This window comes from Tasmannia lanceolata, unplaced genomic scaffold (assembly GCF_043159265.1).
Source record: "Tasmannia lanceolata isolate RefF3 unplaced genomic scaffold, GAP_Taslan_0.1 ptg000003l, whole genome shotgun sequence".
Taxonomy (NCBI): Eukaryota; Viridiplantae; Streptophyta; class Magnoliopsida; order Canellales; family Winteraceae; genus Tasmannia; species Tasmannia lanceolata.
This window is the reverse complement of record NW_027518680.1, coordinates 9,705,986-9,723,651: the sequence shown is the minus strand read 5'-3', so window position 1 is coordinate 9,723,651 and position 17,666 is coordinate 9,705,986. Positions and strand designations below refer to the sequence as shown.

General features: G+C 37.2%; 1 protein-coding gene and 1 long non-coding RNA gene across 4 annotated transcripts; both read right to left on the bottom strand.

Annotated features, from left to right (window-relative positions):
• Positions 1-948: 948 nt before the first annotated feature.
• LOC143861078 (uncharacterized) lies at positions 949-2,067 on the bottom strand. Its single transcript, XR_013239875.1, has 2 exons — positions 1,426-2,067; positions 949-1,111 (listed from the first exon to the last, which is right to left on the bottom strand). It is a non-coding gene; the product is annotated as an uncharacterized LOC143861078 (long non-coding RNA).
• A 1,688-nt stretch (positions 2,068-3,755) lies between these two features.
• On the bottom strand, positions 3,756-16,934 carry LOC143850454 (oligopeptide transporter 1-like). Of its 3 annotated transcripts, none has more exons than XM_077359708.1 (8): positions 16,316-16,934; positions 8,564-8,674; positions 8,238-8,335; positions 8,013-8,110; positions 7,361-7,936; positions 7,004-7,268; positions 5,285-5,467; positions 3,756-4,502 (listed from the first exon to the last, which is right to left on the bottom strand). In XM_077359708.1, the coding sequence occupies exons 1-8, from the start codon at positions 16,359-16,361 to the stop codon at positions 3,879-3,881; spliced, it is 2,001 nt and encodes a 666-aa protein (XP_077215823.1). In that variant the 5' UTR covers positions 16,362-16,934; the 3' UTR covers positions 3,756-3,878. The 3 variants fall into 3 exon arrangements, with proteins under 3 accessions (XP_077215823.1, XP_077215826.1, XP_077215818.1); XM_077359711.1 differs by having other exon boundaries at positions 8,541-8,674; positions 16,316-16,353; XM_077359703.1 differs by having other exon boundaries at positions 8,238-8,674; positions 16,316-16,931.
• Between the last annotated feature and the right edge of the window lie 732 nt (positions 16,935-17,666).

Below are 17,666 nucleotides of genomic sequence, written 5' to 3'. Positions count from 1 at the left end.
AGGTAGGTGAGAAAGGCCATAGAGCTAAATTTATTGGGTCATTACACAATCCATATACATGACCATAATTTCGAATTTGGCTAAGAATGAGAGTCTTTAACAAACTACGGAGATTCAAACGAGGCTTAAAAATAAATCTTTTTCCTACGTAATTAACCCAAAAAATTCTAAACAAAGTAAAATTATTAAATGCCCTTTATTTATTTTCTAATTAAATTACATAATTAAACTAATCCTGAACTAATCATGGGGAGGCTCGAGATTCAGGGCTTAATTAAACCCTAATTTGGGCCTTACTCCATTCGCTACGCTCATGACGGCACGGTAGTACTTCCTACTTTTAGGAATATTTGAAGACTTGTATCTTCTTAGAAGTGTTCCGTTTGGTTCCTCTAATGAGGAACCTCACTCCACTTCTCTTTAGTGGTGGCCAACCATTAGGACAAAGGTGCATCAAACCCATCATCCTAACTCTCGTTCAGTAATTCATTTTGGGAGACGTACTTGGTGAGATCGTCCCATTATAGAATCATTAAGGGTTAAACCCATCCTCCTATACACAAAGTCTTTATTTTATAGAGTAATGTGCCACTTAGACAAAGAGAAAGTCCGACCATGCAGGGTCAATATCCAACAGATCAAAACACGGTTTAAGAAAATCCTAGTTGACTCGGCATGACGTGGTCGAGTACTCGGTTGACTCGGTCATAATTCAGGAGATTCAAAGGAGTTTTATTGACTCTGTAGGGGCAAAACGTGGAGCATGGTCGCAAAACATGAAATGTGGCCAAAGGAAAATGGAGACGAATCGGGGGAGTCCAAGATGATGCAGAAGGGCGGAGTTTTAAAACTATGATTAGAATTTATTGACAATAAAAGATAGCAGTCATTTTCTGGGCCTATTTGGCGAAATTTCATGACATTTCCAAACTAAACATTAGTACTGTATTCCAAAGTTTAAGCTTTATACAAAACAGAATCCGTAAAATTAACATCTTACATTGGGTGGGGGGCACAATAAACTGGATAATTTTACAACATGATCTACGACATTTTCAAAGACCACACGCAACTGCATCTCTTCATGTAGTTGCTTTTGCCATATTTCAATCTGTAACACAATGACTTGTATTAGCTAACAACATAGTGGCGGATTAAAAAATGTGTTGAACATTTGAAATTATGATTATGAAAATTAAGGAAAAGATGAATATAGAAGGGCTGCTTAAAACACACGTGACCCTTCCATTTCTAAATTAGAATATATGAAGTACAACATGAAGCCCTGACCTCATCTTGAGCATTTTCTCAAACAGTTGGTAGGCTTAAATTGTTATTTTAAACATTAACTTAACGATCCCATCGGATCTTTGGCATTGAAAACAAAGAAAAACTTGATTTTAACAAGAGATGGGTTTGATGTACCTTTCACTATGGTTTGTGCTTGAAGGTGTGTAATCTGACGATCCTTGTATCTTTTTCGAGCACGGCGAAGGACCCAAAAACACTCATTTGATCTTCTCTTTCTTTGCACATCACCCGGTCTATGAGAAACCTTTCTTTGAGCAAACTCTCAATCTCTCGATTGCTCTCAAGTTCGTAGTATGTAGAAAGAGGGACCAAAGCTCTCTTTTATAGGCAAAAGCTCCTATAGAGGTTTGCTAGAGTGTCCAAATTCGTTTGGAAATTACACCCAAGATAGAAAGAGTAATTTGGGGTGACTTTCCTTATCCAAACATTACTAAACCAAATTTGGGGTAACTTTCCTTATCCAAACGTTTCTGAACTTAATGGTTTCTAATATGTAAAAAAAAAAGGTTGCTTGACTGCAAAGCTACAAGCCTATTTATTAACTCTAGATCATTCAACAATGTTCTAGAATTCCATTCCAAAAAGAAACTTTAATTTTGGAAACCCACATAAAGAGAGAAAACGTCCAACATAAATCACTTTGCTAATCAGAGAATTTGGTTGAAGAGGGTATTGAGAAGAAGTAGCGACTTATTTTTCGGAGGCTACTTCGAAGCGAGGATTTGGGGGTTTTAAAGCAAATGAAAAGTATGGAAGAGAGAGAGAGAGAGAGAGAGAGAGAGAGAGAGAGAGAGAGAGAGAGAGCAAGGGCAAAGAAAGGATTTAACATTTACATGGGGCGTGGGGTGGGGGGGCATCCGTAAAACTAAAGAGAGAGAGTGATAGGGGAAATCGACAAAAAAATCTGATGCAGGATCTCACAAAAAAAAGCTCTGATACCAAATTGATGCAGCACCGTGAAGGGAAATAGAAGAAAGGGGAGAGAAATAGACGAAGGGGGATAGAAGAAGAAGAGAATAGAATGAGAAGAATAGAAGAAGAATAAGAAGAGAAGAAGAGACGAAATTAGGGGAGAAGAGAAGAATATGAGAAGAGGAGGAGAATATGAAAAGAGGAGAAGAAGAAGAAAACAGCTGAGGGGAGAATCAATCTTTATTAATCATCAAAGTTAACAATAAAGCTGTAAAGAGGCCTATAAAAAGGCAATTTACAACCTAAAAGATAGAAACCTACTAAAACAAGAATTCCTAAAAATAACATAGAAAATAAAATCATAGAAACTAATAACATAGAAATAAAAATACTAGAAACTAAATAATGCGAAAATAAATCCTAATATCTACATCATTCTCCCCCACTTGAAAAGAACTCGCCCTCGAGTTCTAATCTGCCTGGATCAAATATGTAGACGACCCACTCAAGTAACATGAGTCGCAATCCTCCGAACTCGAGAATGCTGGACAACGCTCGTAATGACTGGGAAAGTGGTATGGAAAGCGAGCGTAGTAATACATAAGAAATCATCCATGCAGAATCATAAAGACGTGAACCTCTCTTGACAATCAAATAAGCTGGGAAGATGGCAGCATACTCCTCCTGGATCGGCATGATAGCAAAAGGTAGTATCAAGCTATAATCAGTATCAAGATGGTCATCTTGTGCACTGAAATCGGCGGGCTCGACCTCCATAATCATCTCGATCGAGGCATCCACTAGAGAAGCAATGCTAGCAGTGTGCTCATGTAATGAGATGGAATCTGTATCCTCAATGATCAGCTCGTGCTGTGTATGCGCTGGTAATGCCTCAACGATCTGGTCACGCAGCTCAGACTCAGGTAATGGATCAACCTCACGTGGATCTGCCACAATATCTGCCTCAGAAGTGGGAAGTTGGCTCTCCAAATCTGACTCACGTATACGACGCATTGAATTTTCAGCTACAATTTTAGCTTCGCATATATAATGACGGTCTTCTTTTAGTCGTTCAAGGAGGGCTTCGACTTTACTTTCAACACTACACAACACTCAGTATTCTCGCTCACGATTCAATCTCTGTTGATTTAAATAGTCGAGCGCATAAATATTTATAACCGCATCACAAACATCCTCCCAACGACAGATTGGCTGCTCACGTCTTCTACAATGGTTTGTTTCAATGTGGTTCCATGCACATCGGACTTGTCGTCGCACATTTTCTTTAGCCCAATAGATAGTCCGGCGGTGATCATGGCTACCGTCTAGAGCATCAACTGAAATAAAACTCAGGTTGGGATCTTTCTCTTTAAACCTGAACCAAACAAAGAATGGATCGGGTTCCCCAATTTGAAACCCGACCCACTCAGGACCCACTATATATTTTGGAAGCTGACCCATGGTTTTTTTGAGTTAGGTAAATGAGCGAAAATTATATCACATTCAAGACATTAATTTTCACATTCAAGACATAAAAACACAACTAGAATCATATTTTCAAGCATCTCCCAGCTGATTGAATATACAGTAAAAATGCCTTCAAAATATAATAACATAGATCCGTTATTTTGCAAATGACACTTGATCCCATCTCTTTAATGGAAACTCGGGCAGCCCTCAACCTCGACACCAGGTGCCGTGGGGCAATGGGCTAGAGGGCAATGGTCGTCCAATTCTAATCCCCACCAATGTATGCCATTAATCTCCTTCACTTGAAGAGCAAAATACAGTACAAGTGCTGAAATAGCCGACCCAGCTTCAAGCCCTATAGATAGTATGTAATTGCGCTCGGCCCACCACCCCTTAAACTTTCTATACACAACAGCGTTAAAGAATAGGCCCACTGCCCCCCAACATAAGTAGTTTACTGCTGTAGTAGGGGGCATTTGCGAAGTAGCACTTATTATGATTGGAACATTGATGAGTTTGATCCACTTCTTCTCAGGGAAGACACGCGAAAGCTTCCATACCATTGCAGGAGCGAGCACACCGATGATTAAGAAAAAGTACATCTTCGAGTATGGGCCGTGAGGAGCAAATATAAGGCCGGGCCCAAGGACGCCCCATATGATGCTTGAATCAAAGAGAGTGTTAAAGCCCACGCACGTCCAAGGGCTCCCCTCTGGCAACTTGGATGGCTCACAGATATTCTTCACCGATGAAAGTATCCACCATGTAGTGACAAGATTAACAAACGATGAGATCACAGTGCCCACAACCTGCCTCAAGTGAAACAATTCACTAGTTTGAGCCCAAAAAATTTGACATGAATTGTCGAAGTATAAATGATTAAATAACACCACCTTTAACAGCTTAAGCTTTTGGAGTCATTAGTTTTTCGCATGAATATATCAAACTCTTTGATAGATAAATGTAGCATATTTTGACAAGAATACATCAAACTAATGTATCCATGGATGCAATATTTTGGGACATAGATGCTGAAACGAGAGGTGCCACATACATGGACCCAATATGAATTAAGACAGTCTGCACCTTTGTCCAAAACCCATCCAATCTAATGATCTTGATTCTCGCCCATTCAAGAGTGAGCAATTTTTTTTTTTTTTTTTGAACTCTATAAAAGCAATGCGTTAGAATAGATATTGGGTGATCAACCCAATACCACTAATATTGGTTAATTAACAATAAATTCTAATTATGCATATATAGAGATAAACATAGAATGAGATAAAGCTAAAATTTAAGAAGAGAATACTAATCCAGCCAAGTTGTTTGCATCTAAACAACTAATCTACCACCCAATAATCCAATCAAAGATCTTATACGATATGATCCATTTTAAACACATTGGTCTATAAACAAAGGTAAATAAAGATAATAGTTGGATGGTCTAGATTAATAGGTTGCACCAATTTTAGGCAATGGGCCATCAAGGTTAGAGCTAAAAAGCTGAATATGGTTTAGATGGATGAGGGTGGCCGGGTATGATTATAACAGTATTGATTCATAGATGTTTTCAAGAATAGATGAATATTACCTGAACAAAGAACATTGATCTTGGAGGAATCTTCATGTAGTGTCCGAGCTTGAAATCATTGAGAAAATTGTCAGCATGCAACATGCTCATGTGGCTATAATCCTTGTAAACCATGGCTGCAAAAGGTCTGCCAGGGTAGAGATACCCAATAACTAGGTCGTGAACAACCATAGGTATCGGAAACTGCATGCTCAAAAAGATCATAGAGTCAGTGAAACCATGGCTTCATAACTAATAGTATTACTAGAAATTTTGTTGAAGATGGGGGAAAAAGGAATCGTAGTATTTAAATCACTTAAAACCCATTTTCCTTTCTTTTCTTTTTTTGTAATAGAAGAACTTTGCTCATCCGAGGTGCAACTCGGATCGGGTTTGGTCAGGTTTAGGCCAACCCTAGCCCAACCCGAGATAGAATTTCCACAACCTTAACCCAACCAAACCTGAGCCTGAGCTCGAGGATGGTCAACCATAACCCAACCCGCCTCTAAATTTGTCAAACCTTTCCCAACCCGTCTAACCCGTTTTTTCCATATCGGGTTCAGATTGAGTTGGGCCGGGTTCAGGCTAGCCAAGAGCAAAAATAGAAAAAATACCAAAAATAACATAATCCTAAGCTTTTGAAAATCACAATAAAATTAGAGGATGGAGGTCGGGTTCTGGTTGGGTCCCAAGGTGTCAACCCTAACCCAACCAAAAACTAAATCGGGTTGGCTTTTCCCAACCAAACCTTTAAACTTCGGTTTCGGTACCAATTTCGGACCCCACCGAAATCCGAAATTTTGGCGAAATCCAAAATTTAAAGCCGAAATTCATTCAATAGAAATTTCAGACCAAAATTACCGAAATCCGAACCCGAAATTCGGTTTCGGTCAAAATTTAAAACCATGTTCCCAACCCAACCCGAGGAAACACCAATCAAACTGAGCCGAAAACAGGTTGAGCCCGACCCAAGTTGCAGCCTGATCGTATATATGGGAGCCACTGAATCCCCCATACTCCTAAAAGGGTTTAAATGTGATATTTGTTAGGATAAATTGGTATGGTGAATGCTCAAACAGGTGGATACACAAACAATCAAAAAGGAAGAACATTAAGGGAAATTAGAAACAGTTCGAAAAATGAGAAGTAGGCAAAGCAAGGCAAGCTAAAGCTTTCTCTTATAAACTTCATTTCCTCACATATGCAGATGGCTACTATGAAAATAAGTCCCAAGGATACAATGCCTATGGCAAGAAGGCAAAAAAAAGGGGTGCACCACCCCGAGTTCAAGAAACCCAGTATGCCCATACTCAACTCAACTCAACTCAACAAAGTATTCCTCCCAAACTAGTTGGGATCAGCTAAATGAATCCTTTAGAAAAATCTTTAAAGGAATCCTTTAGAAACCCAGTATGCCCATACTCAGAGAAAAATGAGAAAAGTAAAAGAGGAGAAAGAGACAATTAAAATGAGACCTTAACCCTTCTTTTATAGATGATAAAAAGACACGAAGCCGCCCTTTGAAATGAAAGTACCCTTCCATTTCAAATAAATCTTTTGAATAATCAACATGCCAAGTGTCATTTGAATGGAAATACCATTTTACGAAAAGAAGGGTCTCTTAGAAAAAAAACTCATTCTTTCTATTTTAAAAATAAAATATGTTGAAAATATCCAACAACAAATACCAGTATCATTCCTCAATTCCTCTCAGTTAAATGACTTGTATAAGTTTCTTACCATACCGGTTGTAGCAGAGATTACAGAGGCAGGAATGGCCAAAAATATGCCCATAGCGCATGCCAGTAGAACTCCCCATGGAGGTAGCTGGAGTTGCCTTTTAAAGTAACTACAACTGAAAATTGACAAAACAATAGTGGAAACCAAGATAATGCAGAACCACCATTGTGGAACAGGGTCATAGCTTCTCATCAGCCTGTTATGAATATCACCACCTGTTCGAGATCGGCCTTGCCAGGCTTCTTTCAACTGACGCCAAAGTGTTCTTGAATAAAAATAATGACCACACATTATACAATCAGAATAAATGCTCTGCTTCTGAAGGGGCAAAAAAACATGGGGAAGAAAGAGCTTTACCTCCCATAGAAGAGAGCAAAATGAGTCAGTGTGGCACTCATAGATGCGAATGCCAATCCGTAACCATACGCATAGAACGTGCTGAGATTAATATGTGAGTAATTATCATACCCTTGTTGATCAAAACTGAAGCTGTTCTTGTCTAAAACCCGTGAAATGTTATATCTTTGCCCATTATCGTCGAATATATCTGAACTGAAAATAGGGAATCGCTTGGAGTTGTATGAATTAGTCCAATAAGTAATGGGGGTTATTACGTAAAATACTAGTACAAATCCAACAAGACTGTTTATGATTGCATCAGGAGGGTATTCTAAGGGACTTCCTAAGAAACTACTAATGCTTGACCAATCTAATGTAAATGAGCCAAGGCCAAGGCCATGGTAACCTGAGCCGAGTTGTTGCGCTGTGACCGAATTCTTCCATATCCAACAAATAAATGAGAGTGCAGTTAGAGAGGGGAAGAAATAGTTAGGGATGACGTAATAAGCAAAGCTCGAGATGAAGACAATAAAAAGGAACTGAATTCTTGTAAGTTGTCCCTTGGGCCTCACTTCCTGCTGCTCATGCAATGCCCTATAGAATCAAAATAAACCAATCAATCAATTAATCAAGATATGGGTTAGCTACCAAAATGGACAGAGAGAGACACCTGAAGAAAGACACTGTAGGTAGGGTTGAAGGCCACCACATGTAAGGTGAGTCAACGAGGTAATGCATAAGTACACCAGCAAATCCATATCCCACCAGCTATAACACATGTTCATCAAATAAATGTATTACTTTAATAAAAATGAAAACAAAATTAAGGATGCCAGTTTCATTGGTTCCTTTTTACTCAGAAAGTTTCAAATCTATGTCTTAATCCACATTTTACCTCGGATGTAAGAGTCAGGAGCATGACGACCAACATGTTCATTCTCCTATGATAAAAGACTTTTACCAACGTATAAGTCAACATTGCAAGAGTCCCACCTGCCGACCATACAAAGATGGAGATCAAAACGTGCTCTTTTATGTTGAAAGGGCCCGGATTCATGGAAAAAGTCCATTTTGTCCCAATAATTCTTATGGGTCGAGTTGGTAATGTTGCAGCCATTAGTTTCCCTAATGGTAGAGCTAAGATTTGGATGAATACGTATGGAACACTAACTGGGTTTCGACGATAATTGGAGAAAACCTTCAAGAAAGATAGTAAAGCACATGTTGTGGCGCCTAAAACCCAGGTTCGAAATGTCAAAGCTGGCATTGTTGGGTCATCAGTGACTGGAACAGTAAGCCTTACTTGCTCGATTGGAGAATCATTAATTTCTTCTGTAAAAAAATACAAACATTAAAAATTTAGTACGGCATAACAAGCAATTTTATCAAAATAATAATAATAATAATAATAATAATAATAATAATAATCATAATCATAATCATAATAATAACAGGCTAGAATAAAGTCGCTGATCTATCCAGCTATAACCACACGATTTGAACTAATGCTACCCAAGAATGGTGCAGATGGCCTGGTTAACAGAAATAATTAGTAATGAACAATTCACATTCAACAGGAGCTGATTCCCATATAAAATACTATCCATAAAAGAACAATTTTTTTTATGGATCATTTCAAGCATAGTAGGAGCTGTTTTCGACAGCAAAACTTGAGACCTACTCACAGCAAAGTTTTGTACAAAATGCTACCAAAAAAGCAGCAATAAATCTCAAATTATCCAGAATGATATTAGCAAACTCATTACGAAATAGACACCTACAGGGTAAAATCCATGGAACAGGTACTGATAACGTCCTAATCATATAAGTGAAATTCAAACAAAATGAATCTTTTGTGTTTGCTGTCTGAGGCGTTAATTTACCTACTAGTGAAAAAATCCAGTTATATTGGGTAATTGAGAGATCCAGCACTATTTTGGGTGCAACGTGTCTATAAACTTGCAATCTAAAAATTGTGAAGAGCTTACTCTTCTTTCGTGTTAGTGTTCTCAGACTCAAAAGAAGAATAACAATAAATAAAAAATAAAAAACAGGTAGCTAGACGACCTCAGTCATTCGATTGAGTGGCACCAATGAATCTAATGGCATCAAATTACAAATGATGACCACCCAAATAACTAGAGGTGTAAACGGATCGAATTCGAAGCGGATATCCACTTCGAATTCGATTACAGTATACACTATCCGAATTCGGATTCGGATTCGAATTTGACGGATATTTAATATCTATTACCGTATTCGATTCCAGCGGATATTGTTCGAATTCGGATATTATCTGTATGAATTTATCCGGTAAATTTGAACATTTTATTGCAACACTTTATCTTTCTTGTGCTTCTTACTCCTCGAATGAATTTCCCAAACCCTTAAACCAAACCTCTACCTTCTCTTCTCAAAATTAATTCTCAAACCCTAAAATATATGAGATCCTCTTCTTCCTTTTAAAACAAAGGCAAAGAGAGAGAGGGGACGGTGGAGATGGATGGTGTTGGTAGTGGTCTTTGGGTTTTTTTTCTTTTTGAACAGGGGAAGTGGGAGTGCTGATGGTGGAAGATGAAGAGAAATGGGGATGGAGATGGGGATTGGGTTAGAGATGGAGGTGACTAGCGGTGATGGAGATGGCCGTGAGAAGGAGGAAAGGGGTGACGGTGGATTTTGGTGGGGTTGGGGGCACCAAGGAATGTCGGAGATGGTGTCTCGACCTCCTCCTTTCTCCTCTCTTGCTTCTCCTTGTAAACCTTAGAAGTTCCCTCTTTTAATTGCTTTTTGGGTTTTTATACAACCATAAGTTGGAAAATTGATTTGAGCCGTCCATTTAACATCAATAACCTAGATGGCCTTTTTGCTTTAGAATTCTCCAGAAGCTATGGCGTCTTCTTTCAATCAGCATCATCTATTTGTCTCTTTCATCCTACAGCCTATATTTGTTGCTTCATAAAGAAGCCAGGTCAAACTCCAAGAATGCCCTTAAAATGAGAGATTACTCCATTTCCCACTCAAAACACTTTTTGTTTTTGTTTTTTTTTTTCTAAAAAGAAAATTCACTTTTTTTTAGAAACAAAAGATGGTGTCATTACTAAAAATAAATATTAATGATAGTATTAATAATAAATAAGAAGGATGTACTTCTCAGATTCGGATATTAAACGGATCAGATATACCATTTACCAGATTCGCACCAGATTCGCACCCGCTAAGAGTCGGATATCTCAAAAACAGATTCGGATAATATCCGCTTGAAACGGATTCGGATAATATTCGCTTTAAACGGACTCGGATGCGGACGGACAGTAATCGAATTTTTGAATATCCATTTACACCCCTACAAATAACTGCTATTGTAGAATATAATCAGGGAGAAAGGAACCTTACCATAATTAGATGTCTACATGAGAGAGATCTTTTTTGTAAAATCCATAGAAAATCTTTGGTCTTTTTGTGATACAAAGAGGAAGAACTAAACACTTTAGCTTCCATTTTCTTTTTATTGACACAAAGTGAAACGCGCTTAATTTGGAAAGTAATAAATGTAGAGATTTTCAAATCTATATAGATATGTTCTAATCCACCTTATTTGTTACAAATGGTCATTAATTAATTTCCAAAAATATATCTATTACTAGGGATTTGCTAGGGACCATCACTGAAGGCATTTCAACGGTGGGCTGTTGCACGAGAGAGCAGCCACATATGCTCAGATTTTGCCTTATTCATTTAATTCATCTGGGGTGGCTGCTCTCTCATGCAACAGCCCTCCCGCGAAATGCCTTCTGCTATGGTCCCTAGCAAATCCCCTATCTCCATATAGTATATACCAAGAAAGAATGTCAAGGTTCTTTTTTCTTTTCTTTTTTTGGTTTTCCTATGTGTAAAATTGAGAGAATTTTTCTTTTCTATCAAATTTTACCCACAAAAAATCTAAATATTCCTTCTGTGTTTCTGTATGCATGCACCGACCATCTGCCTTCCCTTACAGGTGTCTACTTTTCTCGGTTTGATTTGCTTTGTTTTTTTTTCCAGGTGGCAGAGTATGGATCCCATCACTAATGCCAATGAGAAAGTATAGAACATAAACATTCCTTTTACAGTCATGCAATCCTTCACTCTTGGATGCTAGTGCTTTTTGGAAATTTATTTTAACCACACACCATGAGTCCATGATGGTCTCAAAGTGGCAGTTGGTATGAGGGAGACCTTTATGAAATTAGTGGATGCATGGTATTACTATGTAAGCTATTTTTCAACAGCAATTGGTTTGAACAGAGCAATTTGGCAAGGTTAACTTCAAATGTGCCCAGAACCGGAAAAACTATAATTTGGCCTTTAGTGACTGTACTGACTGACTGTAATGGTGGGCATTTTCTGATGAGATTTGGTATATCAAAAAACATCATTGTTTTGGAGGGAAGCATGGGCAGTTTGGTTTTTGTAGGATTTCAAATTGGACTTATTTGGCAGTTCAAAATTGGACTTATTTGGCAGTTCAAAGAGCTGCTTCTAAATCTAACCATGATGTTGTTCTTCATTGATGTTACAATGTTTTCTTTCTTTATTATGCATTGGTCAGTGTTTTTTTTTCTTTATTATGAATTGGTCTGTTTCCAGCTGTTTAGAAGTGACGTACATTAGTCTGAATCGTCTTGATGCTGTTGTTTCATTGTTTATGTCTTATTCCCTACTTAATAAGAAACAGAGAAACATTAGAAGAACATGAATTTTTTCACTGTGTAGGACATGAATTTGCCATCATCCTTGCTGAGTTTTTTCATGGTTTTCTCTTCTTCTTTTTGTCTTTTGTTTTCTGCTTCTTTTAATTTTAAATTCAACTGCTATCCTATGTTTCATACTTATTTATGTGTTTTTATAGAATTTCGGATGATTTTTTTGGTTCTAAGAGTGTTCATTTCTGCTCTAATTTTATACATGTGATGTGCTATGTATATTTTGTTAAGCTTATAGGTAACAATATTCATGTGCTATGTATAGAGAGTGCTATGTATATTTTGTTAAGCTTGCAGGTAACAATATGCATGTGCTATGTATAGAGCAAGGTTACCTGGAACGCGGTTCGTTCCGGTACGCTGTACGGGAACGGGTACGGGGTACGATGGTAGTCCGGTACGTGGTACGATGAGGGTATATATATATATATATATATATATATATATATATATATATATATGAGAAAACGGTTTCTACACACGTGTAGATAAGTTATCTACACACTAGCTTAAAATACAATGGAGGGCATATTGTTTGGGTGATCCAAACCATTCATTTGATTGGCCCTCAATGGAGGGCATATATATAATTTCATATATTTTTACAAGAATGTCATTCCATAGTACACACTACACACATTTAATACCCAAAATATAAAAACCTCGTGTATGTCATACATATTTTTTCAAAAAGAAAGTTCCCGTTGGAATATATGAATATCCTTTCATAGTCCATACTACATCCATTTAATAAAAAAATAAAAAAAACCTCATGTATGCCCTACATATTTTTTTCAAAATAAAGCTCTAGTTCCAATTCAACCCAAAATATATAAAATTTGTAGCTCTCTCCATCTCTCTTCTAGTCTATATGCATCTCTCTCTCTTTCTCTCCCGCGGGTCGCCGTGGTTCGTCATTTTTGGCGATCCGAGTCGTTAGTGAACCACGTTTCGGATCGTGCGACCCCGGATCGCGGATCGGAGGGCGGATGGTGAATCCGGTAACTATGGTATAGAGACTTTTATGTAGTTTACATGAAATCATGTTTGCAAATGATATATCCATCTGCCACACTCTTTATTTTTTATTCCATTAATTTAGTTGGATTTTTAATGGATATTATTGATAGGCAGTTGGAATATCACATCATCTACTATATAGACACTCTTATCTCTATCTCTGTCATGAAGTCAACCTCAGTTTTTTTTTTGTATGCTTATCTCCTTTTTTGCATAAGAAAGGTTTGATCTGCATATTACTCTGACTTCCATCAAGTATTATGCCCATTTTCTATCATCTTCATCCCAACACTAGGTCTCTCCAAGATTATTGTAATTTTCATTGAACTCTTCACCATTTTCCTGATGTTTCTTTAGTCAAACAGTTATGAGCTGAGTTTGCAATCTCTACTTATATGTTCACAACCCAGAGTTTTCATGTGGCCTTGGTCCTTTTTTCATGCAATTTTTGCATCTAAGTGTTTGGGCAAAATTCTAAATGACCTTGATTTGAACCTATGACTCGATTAATTCTTTTTTTTATTATATCCTCTTTATTTATAAACATGAAAGCGTTTTCAATGATCTCTTCATTATAAGCAAACCTTCCTAAGCCAAACTGTTTTTAGAATATGCATTTCACCTATATGGTAAAATGCCTATGCAGATTTAGTTTTTACTCTATTATTTCCAAACATATAAAATGCCTATAATAGATTTAGATTTTATTCTATTATATCCAAACTTATGGACTACATGTGACTCTTATCACTTTTTATTTGAAAATTTTCTATCTACTTTCCTTCAAACAAACTTACACATTTTTTTTTTTGCAATTTCTCTGCATTTCAAATCGCTTTTTAGAGAGAGAGAGAGAGAGAGAGAGAGAGAGAGAGAGAGAGAGAGATTTTCCCAATTTCTCTGCATTTAAAATAGCTTTTTAAAGAAACATCACAAGAATAAAGGAGATCTCTCGGATATACACCAATTGTTTTATTTCTCCTATGCCTCTTAGTAACAATCACCCAATGAGAGGTTAAAGCTCTTTGATTTAGTTGATTATTTCGTCTCACTTATTCCTCTAAGCAAAAATGAACCAATGACATGCTAAAGCTGTTTGAGTTAGTTGGTTCAATTTTTTCTATTTTGGTACTTTGGACACTGACAACAGCTTTTGGATTGACCATAGTAATTATGAAAGGAACCCACAGCATGCTTCAAATCCTCCTCTTTACATGTATTTCTTTATTGCATTTTTCTTCTATAATATTTCCTCTCTATGCCGATTTCCTTAAATTTTGAGGCTTCGGGTTTAATTAAAGCTTCCTTCGTTTTAGAATTTCAGTAACATTTTTAATCTTGAATCATAAAGAGGTGGAAAAACACCCATTGTTGTAGAAGAAACCAGTTATTTACTTATTTTAGCTATTTAATTGGGCACCTCATTGTTTACATGGTGCAATGCTATTAGTTTATTTCAACTACTTGGAAATTTAGATATGGTATGAAATGTTAATTCCATAGTCATTCCAATTATCAACCTTCTTTCACATGAAAGCATTTTCTATCATCTGCTAATATGAAGTTTTATTTGATTCTATCCTCCTTAGTTTATAAACATTGAAGCATTTTCTATGATCTCTTCATTGTAAGAAAACCTTCCTGAGCCAAACTATTTTTAAAATTATGCATTTGACTTGTATGGTAAAATCCCTATAACACATTGTGGGACCCGCGCCGCAGCCCGATCGAGCGACATTCCAGTCAGATCTCGCAAAGGGGAAATTTTAAGCGGTGAGCTGCTCTTGTTTTCCTCTACCGAACACCCGTCGTCAATCAATCTTCCCGCGTATGGCGTTGCTTTTATGTTTATGGTGTTATTTTTACCTTTTTTGCGTAATTTCGTATTTCCCATGAATTTGAGGTCAAAGACCCGGATTTTACAAAAAAAATAGACTAGAGTCACCACCTGAGTTAGAGCCCAAGACCCATGAATGGTTATGCGCATAATGTCTGTGTCTCCTTAGATGGGATTCGTTGTCTGGTTACGGTAACGGAAGGTGTTAGGCACTGTCCCTGCCCGGTTAAGACCGGTCTCGTGAACTTGAGCCTTATTTGCGATAAATATTTGCTATGTTTATTTCAATTAATTTTCGCTTAAAAACCCAAGATGGCAATGGTTTATCTGTATCTCAACCCACAAGTCTCAGAAATTGTGACCACATGGCACCCATAGATTTCCATATCTTTCCATTATTCTAATTAACCAAAGCGACACGGAGAATATAGAAAGGATTTTTCTTATTAATGAAAATGAAAGTACAATGGGATTTGCTAGCGTCCATCGCAGAAGGCATTCTGCAGATGGTCTGTTATATGTGACAGCAGCCACCTTGTGAATGAAGACAAAATGTGCCTAAAAGTGAGCCTGTGTGGCTACTGTCACATGCAACAGACCATCCGCAAAATGCCTTCTGCGATTGACACTAGCAAATCCCAAGTACAATTGTATACAATCAGAAACAATCTAGAAAGAGAGTAAATCGAACATCCTATCTAGTGCTAATACATGGCTTCTAGGTGATTAATACATAAAAGAAAAGGAATATCAACATGAGCACTACCCAATTTTTATGATTCCACTAAACTAATCTTATCTAATTCTTTTTTAATTATTATTAAAGCCTTTATTAGGGACCTTTTATGGTTCCCCAAAAGATTCCATAAGAAAGAAAATCAACGAAAGTAAAGAAGACAAGATAATTTTGTGCAAATATCAAAAACCTGATAGTGTTAATTTCAATAACCAACCGCTAATATCTGCACTACGATATTTTAAGGGTCGATTTATCACTCCCCTATTTTAAAAATGAAACTAATGGCTTTGTCGTACACTTACCTATTTTAATGTTGATATTTTATTACTTGAAAAGTTCTCACAAACTAGCTAAGAGGAATGAAAAAGACAATCTGAGCTTGTGCAATTATCTAAATCGTGATAGCGCCAATATCACCGGACAAGAGTGCTGATGGGGTCAGTGGTCACTACCCTATTTTGATAGTTGCACTAAACTCATTTTTCTCTTTTATTAAAACAACCATGAAAGATTATATTACAGTTCTACCAAAAAAAAAGCTCTAAGAAACTAATTAAAACAGAAAAGACAAGATGATCTTGTGCAATTGTTAAAATGTGGTAGTGTTAATATCGTAAAATGGAAGATAACATCACCTAGAGTGGGCAAGGACGATTGCGATTGCCGTGTGTTTTCCGACATTTCTGTGCTCCTTCTTCTTCTTCACAAACCCTAGAGCAAGAGCTCTTTGTTTTTCCTCCTTTAGGCTTTTGCAGCCCATTTCCCCCAAAACGTGAGAGCCCCTTTTTCTTCCTTCTTCTTTGCCATTTCTATCATATCAAACCTAGTTTTCTTCTTTCGTCTCTGCCATTTATATCAGAGAAACCATCTTAAGAGAAGTCTAGGGGTGCAAGTCGAGTAGGGTTCAACCCGAAAAAAGGTCGGGTCGGGTCATTTTGAGTTCGGTTCGGGTTCCGGTTCAGGTTGAGTTTCCCAACCGGGTTGAGTTAGGGTTGGGTCGGGGTCGGGGTCGGGTTGAGGGGTTTGGCAACCCGACCGGAGTGAAACCTGGCATTTTTTATCATTTTTTTATTTAAGCTAGCTTAAAAAGTCGGGTTGGGCCGGGTTGAACTAGGTCCAGGTCGAGTTCGAGTTGGAAAAATGAGTTCCTCCTGCCCCGAGTTGCACCCTTAACCCCCAAAGTCTGAGCGACACATGAAAATTTCAAGATTAGTTAAACAAACATGAGTGCCACTAACATTTGGGGGATTTCAAATTGGTCCAAGTCTTAAATTGATTTACAAATTATCTAATATCTAGGGTTTCATTGGCACACTCAAGGAAGTAAATGGCTTTTAAAAAAGAAAATAAAACCCCCTTTAATGTCTTTGAAAATTCATTTTGATGTTGTAAAAGGTGGGTGCAATTATCAATTCAAGGCCTCTTTGGATTGCAAGAGTTTATGGAAAATTTTATAAAGGAAAATACTCTCCAGGAGAAAAGTTTTTCTTACAATCCATATACAAGACCTTAATTTCGAATTTGGCTAAAAATGAGAGTCTTTAACAAACTAGGGAGATTCAAACGAGGCTTAAAAATAAATCTTTTTCCTACGTAATTAACCCAAAAAAATTCTAAACAAAGTAAAATTGTTAAATGCCCTTTATTTATTTTCTAATTAAATTACCTAATTAAACTAATCATGAACTAATCATGGGGGAGGCTCGAGATTCAGGGCTTAATTAATCCCTAATTTAGGCCTTACTCCATTTGCTACGCTCATGACGGCACAGTAGTACTTCCTACTTTTAGGAATATTTGAAGACTTGTATCTTCTTAGAAGCGTTCCGTTTGGTTCCTCACTCCTTAAATTGTTATTCTAAACATTAACTTAATGATCCCATCGGATCTTTGGCATTGAAAACAAAGAAAAACTTGATTTTAACGAGAGATGGGTTTGATGTACCTTTCACCATGGCTTGTGCTTGAAGGTGTGTAATTCGACAA

Bases quoted from the DNA above. Each gene is read 5' to 3' on its own strand.
- LOC143850454 (XM_077359703.1), bottom strand. From the start codon at position 16,361: ATGTCGGAAAACACACGGCAATCGCAATCGTCCTTGCCCACTCTAG. The intron at 8,111-8,237 runs GTAAAATGTGGA...CATGTGTTATAG, and splicing joins TCCTGACTCTTACATCCGAG to CTGGTGGGATATGGATTTGC. The intron at 4,503-5,284 runs GTAATATTCATC...CACTTGAGGCAG, and splicing joins GATCAATGTTCTTTGTTCAG to GTTGTGGGCACTGTGATCTC.